Here is a 5,280-nt window from a genome sequence, read left to right as displayed (position 1 = left end):
TCCCGGTCCCTTTTTGACCTAAAACTGTTCTGGGCAATGCCTCCTCCTAGTTTCCAGAGGGGTCTAACCGCAGGGTTTTCTCCATTTCACCTCACATCCCTTGTCTCGCCCCCTCCAGACTCCCTAAATTTTATTAGAAACAACTTTTTAAAATTACAGGAGGTTTATAACACAGGGGAGGAAAATCATTCACGATCTGCCGCAAGTTTCGTGATTCCTTTCCAGTCTTTAAAACTATCTGGCGACATCAGTGCAGATTGTCATTGTTCCCTGGGCATGTAGTGGCCCACCCCAGAGGGTGGGGTGTGGCTTTGTGCTTTGGCCAACAGAATGAGTACACCCGCTATACATCGCGTGGGGGCAGGGGCAATGTTGTGCTTGCAGGGGTTGGCTTGGCCTCTTGTGCTTCTGCCATGAGAAAGAAGAACATGCCCCAGGGAACACTGCTCTTCTACCTGGCCCCGGGATGGCATAAGGGACGCATTGTGGAGCAGACCTGGATCAGCCCCACGGCCGTCACGGCAGCTGACTTGTAGAGCAGGAGTCTGTAATCGGAAGCCATGGAGATTTCTGAGTAAAGGCTAATACATCATCCTACAGGAGAAACTACACTCAGAATCTGACACGTGCTAAATATTGTGGGTAGTCTGCGTTACAAGGCAATTAATAAGACCCCAGGCACAGATGACAGATTGTAATAATTTTTGTGGATTCATTTTCCATAACCTGTCACTCCCACAGTTTTTATCTACTGTTTTTGAGGCCAAGATGAGGTACAACAGGAGACAGTCCACCTGGGGGAGAAAACTTACCACTTTCAGACCCTGGCTCTCTAACACTGGGGAGGCTGGGTCAGTGTGGGGAGGGAGGGACCCATCACTGCCAGGAGGGGCTGCACCAGTTGTCAGCAAGCCCTAGCCTGAAACTGTAGCCAGGAGGGGCTGGGATCTCACTGCTGCCTCCAAACCCTTCCCTCCACTCCTCAATCCTACTCAAGTGCAAGCCAAGGTCTTTGAGATATTACCTGGGAGTAGAGGGGCGACCAGGGGCTCTCTGCTCCCGAAGACAAAGATTGGCCAGAAGTTCCAGGTGGCATTTTGCATATCCTGCTCTTGGCTTGTTCCCTCCCACAGGTAGGCTGCTGTGATGAGTATGATCTTCTCATTGTCACTTTGGATTGTGTATTTTGTGAGTGTGGGGAGGGACCGCATTTGAATCATGTCTGGCTCAGGGTAGGTCCTCAATAAATATTTGAGAAAATGAATGAATCCTTGTTGATGAAACATTAGAAACGTTACTGCTGCTGGAGGCTGCTTCCCATATTCCGAGGGCTGGTGTTAACTGTGTGTGTGTGAGAGAGAGAGAGAGAGACAGACAGACAGACAGACAGACACGGCGAGGGAGCCTGGCAGTCCTTAGGTGACTGAACTGAGCTGTGGCATCCTCGGGCTTTCAGGAAGCCAGGCTCCTGGGACTAGCTGTTGTTGCTGGCAGGCTCCTCGCTTGGTAAACCGAGTTATTGACTTCATTCACATGGCTACCAATTTAGATCATTTTCACTAAGTTGCTAATGATAAAAATGGATTCCTTCCTTCCGTTTCTCCAGTGATAACATCACCACTTTCGATTTCAACCTCTTTTTGAAAGTACTTCTTTGTTCTCAATCAGGAGAACACTATTCTCCCAGAATCTGGGTTTTGCCTTTCCGATTTCCCTGGTGTACCACTAAGTCACTAAGTTAGTACCCTGTACTTCTTTTAAAAATAACCTCAACTATTCTTTCCCTATTGCTGACAGATGAAAAAGTCTGGCCCTTGAAATAATACCTGATCTTGTTGGCCATTTTTTGGTTAAAGCCACTCTCTTCAGCATTCTGGTGACAAGTAACATTTTTTATTATTATAGCCCAGTAATATCCTAAGACTCTTAATGAACAAATCACCTGTTGCTAATTCTGATTGTCACTGAGGAGGTGTTACTAACCATGTGGGAAAATTCAAGGTACTAAATAACAGTGTCACCTTATGGCCTGGTAACACTCTGGAGCATGTCCTCCCAAAGGATGGGGCTCCTCCCTCTACTAACAGAGACCTTAAAATTGTGTAGACTGAGTCATCTAATACCTGAATATTAAGATGCGTGGGATTTGGTTCCCTATTCACACCTAATACTTTGAGAGGATCTTACATTGGGCACCTATTATTGGTTTATGCAATCTTTAAGGACATCTACAATAGACACGTACCTTCACATATAAACTTAAAAAAATACTTTAACGTAATACATTGTAATGCACAGAACTAGAATTCAACATAATATATATTACATTGCTAAAATATTCATATAAATATCATATGCATGAATTCATTTCATTAGAAAAATTCACCTTTTCTGATATTAAAGACCAGTATCAGCAAAGCCCAAAGAAAAACTATTTTAACAGTAGGAACACTAAAAATAACTCTAAGGCTTATAAACAAGTGGTGGGAAAGAGAATTCTTTACATTTGCTATTATGTCACAACAGGCACGATCTGAAATACAACTTGAGACTAGCAGTGTATAAAAATACTTTTAAACAATACTTTCCATAGGCATAGTAACCGTTAAAAAAAAAACCCCAGCTGTGTATTTATTTCATTTGAGGACCTCCTCTTCAACTGACTGCTCCCAAGCCAGCTTTTAAAGCACCAGCCTGGAAAGCAAGTTCTCTCACACGTATACACCACACATCACACACACAGACGCGCGTGCGCGTGAGCACACACACACACACACACACAGCGCCATATATTAAAATAACCTCCTACATCTATGGTGCATACTGATGAGTGACTGACAGGCGTCAATCTCAAACAAGGCATGAGATAATGGTGTCTGGAGCCTATTTTCAGTTCCAAGTTTGGGATGGGTGAACAAAGAGGCAAAAGGAGGGTGGATTTTGCATGTGTCTATACGGTTCCTGTTTGGCAGATGGGCGCTCTCCAGAAGAGCTGTTTAATCCGGCATATCAATATTTAACTTGGGAGGCGGGGGGACATATTTCCCAGGGCTCTGGGTTATAACTACCCTGGCCTTCTTTCCAAACATCGGAGCAATTTTAGGAGCATCTGGAACTGATGTTTCTTCCGCATCTTCACTATCTTCGTGATGCAGATCATAGGAAATGTTCCCATATTCTCTTAAAAAGGGGAAAATTTCAAGCAGAAACTGACAGAAGTCTCTGCGAATACCAAACCACCAATGGTTGCCTCCTTTTCGCCTAAACGTCGTGGCCATTAAAGTTATCAAAGAGAGCCAAAGGGGGACAAATATGGAGATGTAAGAGAAGGTATTGTGGCCGTCCAATCTGTGAACCAGCAGAACCTCAAAAGTGAGCAGGGGCACGACAATCGTTATCCAGCTGATGGCCATGGTCACGTGTGTCCTCCGCTGCTCGGCGACCACATCCAAGGACCGCAGGAACAGGAGGGACCAGACGATGTAATAGAGGACGACGAGGCAGAGGAACGACATGAGAATCCACAGGGGCACGAACACCACCAGCCACGGCCAGTGGATAATCCTGTCCAGCCTCAGGGCGATGAAGATGAACTGCAGGATGTTGACGGAGCACAGGATCTCCAGCTCCAGCGAGCGGTCGTGTCGGAAGCCCCAGACGCAGGCGGCCACGGACACTGGGGACACGAAGAAGAGCGGCATGAAGACCAGCAGCCAGAAGTGGGTTCCCCGCTCCACCCTGTCGCAGACCAGGACTTCGAACATGAGCAGCAGCAGGTGGATGGCCACGGCGATCAACATGGCCTTGAACTCCACGCAGGCCTCCCCCTCGGCGCGGTACCGGGGGTTGCGCGCCCAGACGCCCGCGCCCACGGAGGCGCCGGCGACGACCAGCAGCTTCCACAGCCATATGGGGGCGAAGACGGCCCAGTAGCTCCAGTGGATGACGCCGTCCAGGCGGAGGGGCAGCAGCACCGAGAAGAGCAGCAGGCAGGCGTAGATGAGGAACTTACTCGGGTTGAAGTCCTGGAACAGGCCCCTGGGGTTCATGGCGACGCCGCCGCCAGCCCCCCGCGCCCGCCGCTCCGCCCGGCTCCGCCCGGCTCCGGGGGCGCCGCGTCGCCGCCGCTTCCGGGACACGCCGCCTCCCGCCCCGCCTGCCGGAGCTGACGGTGGGCAGCGGCCCGGCCGCACCCGGAGGAGGTCCCGACCCGCGGCGCCGAGCGGCCGGAACACGTGCGCGCGCGGTCACGTGGCCCGGCCGGAAGCGCGGGGCGGACGTGCGCCTGCGCCTGCGCCTGCCCCCGCGCCTGCGCCCCTCGGGCCCCGGGCTGCGCGGCGCCTGGGAGCGGGGCGCGGCGTCGGCCCCGCCGCCCGCCTTCGTTCGGCCCCCACCCGGGGAGCGGCTACGGATGCGGCGCGGGGAGGGCGGGGCCTGGCGCGCCGCTGGCTCCCCCGCCGGCCGGTCGGCGGACGTCGGCGGGCGCTTCCTGGCGGCGCCGGCAGCGGGGAGGCGGGCGTGAGCTCACGTCCTCCGGCCGGCCCAGAGGCGGGGCCCGGCGGGGCGGGAAGGGGCGGGAAGGGGCGGGGCCGGTCCGCCGGGTCCTGCCCTCGCCGGCCCCCTGCTCCCGGGCTGGGCCGCGTCGGGAGGTCCGGCACCCGCAGCGGGGAGAGGCAGGCGAGGGCCCGGGCGGGCGAGTGGGCGCCGCTACCGGGAGCGCGGGGCGGGGCGTGCGCGGGGAGACGAGAGTGCGGGAGGCAGCGGGCTGACCCCGCGCCGAGGGGGAGGGAGGGCCGCGCGGTGGGGCGGGCGCTGCCCGGACGCCGCCTGTGAACTGGCCGAGGCACAGCGCCCGGGTGGCAGCCCCCCGCCTCCCCCCTCCAGGCAGAGCCTCCGGGAGCAGGTGCTTCCTGCCCCAGGGCACCTGCCAGGTTCCGAGCAGAATGAAACGCAGACTTCTAAGCCTCGAATCCTCAGTTTTGCTTATTTCGCCCTGCCTGGATCCGATCGTCGCAGCGCGATGTTGGGAGAAGGGCACTGGACCCGAGAAGTCAGGAAGTCTGGGTTCTAGTCTAGGCTCTGCCGCCCATCAGCTGAGAGACCTCAGCAATGCACCCTGGTCTGTCTCAGCCCGGCTTTCCTGGCCGTTGGGTGGTTTTCATGGGCCCCCCATGTTGCAGCAGGTCTGCGATTTGGGGCACTCCCTTCTCTCGTGCCCACTTGGCAGACCCCCAAGTCCCTCCCTCTCCTCCATTCATCACCTGCCCAGCAGAGCCCCGG

General features: G+C 54.5%; 1 protein-coding gene across 1 annotated transcript; it reads right to left on the bottom strand.

Moving 5' to 3' along the window:
- Positions 1–1,871: 1,871 nt before the first annotated feature.
- On the bottom strand, positions 1,872–4,142 carry TMEM185B (transmembrane protein 185B). The gene has a single exon (XM_077861364.1). The coding sequence runs from the start codon at positions 4,047–4,049 to the stop codon at positions 2,997–2,999; it is 1,053 nt and encodes a 350-aa protein (XP_077717490.1). The 5' UTR covers positions 4,050–4,142; the 3' UTR covers positions 1,872–2,996.
- Between the last annotated feature and the right edge of the window lie 1,138 nt (positions 4,143–5,280).

Source organism: Canis aureus, chromosome 20 (assembly GCF_053574225.1).
Source record: "Canis aureus isolate CA01 chromosome 20, VMU_Caureus_v.1.0, whole genome shotgun sequence".
NCBI classification, from domain to species: Eukaryota; Metazoa; Chordata; class Mammalia; order Carnivora; family Canidae; genus Canis; species Canis aureus.
Note: the sequence above shows the minus strand (reverse complement) of the source record. Positions and strands in the feature narration are given on the sequence as shown.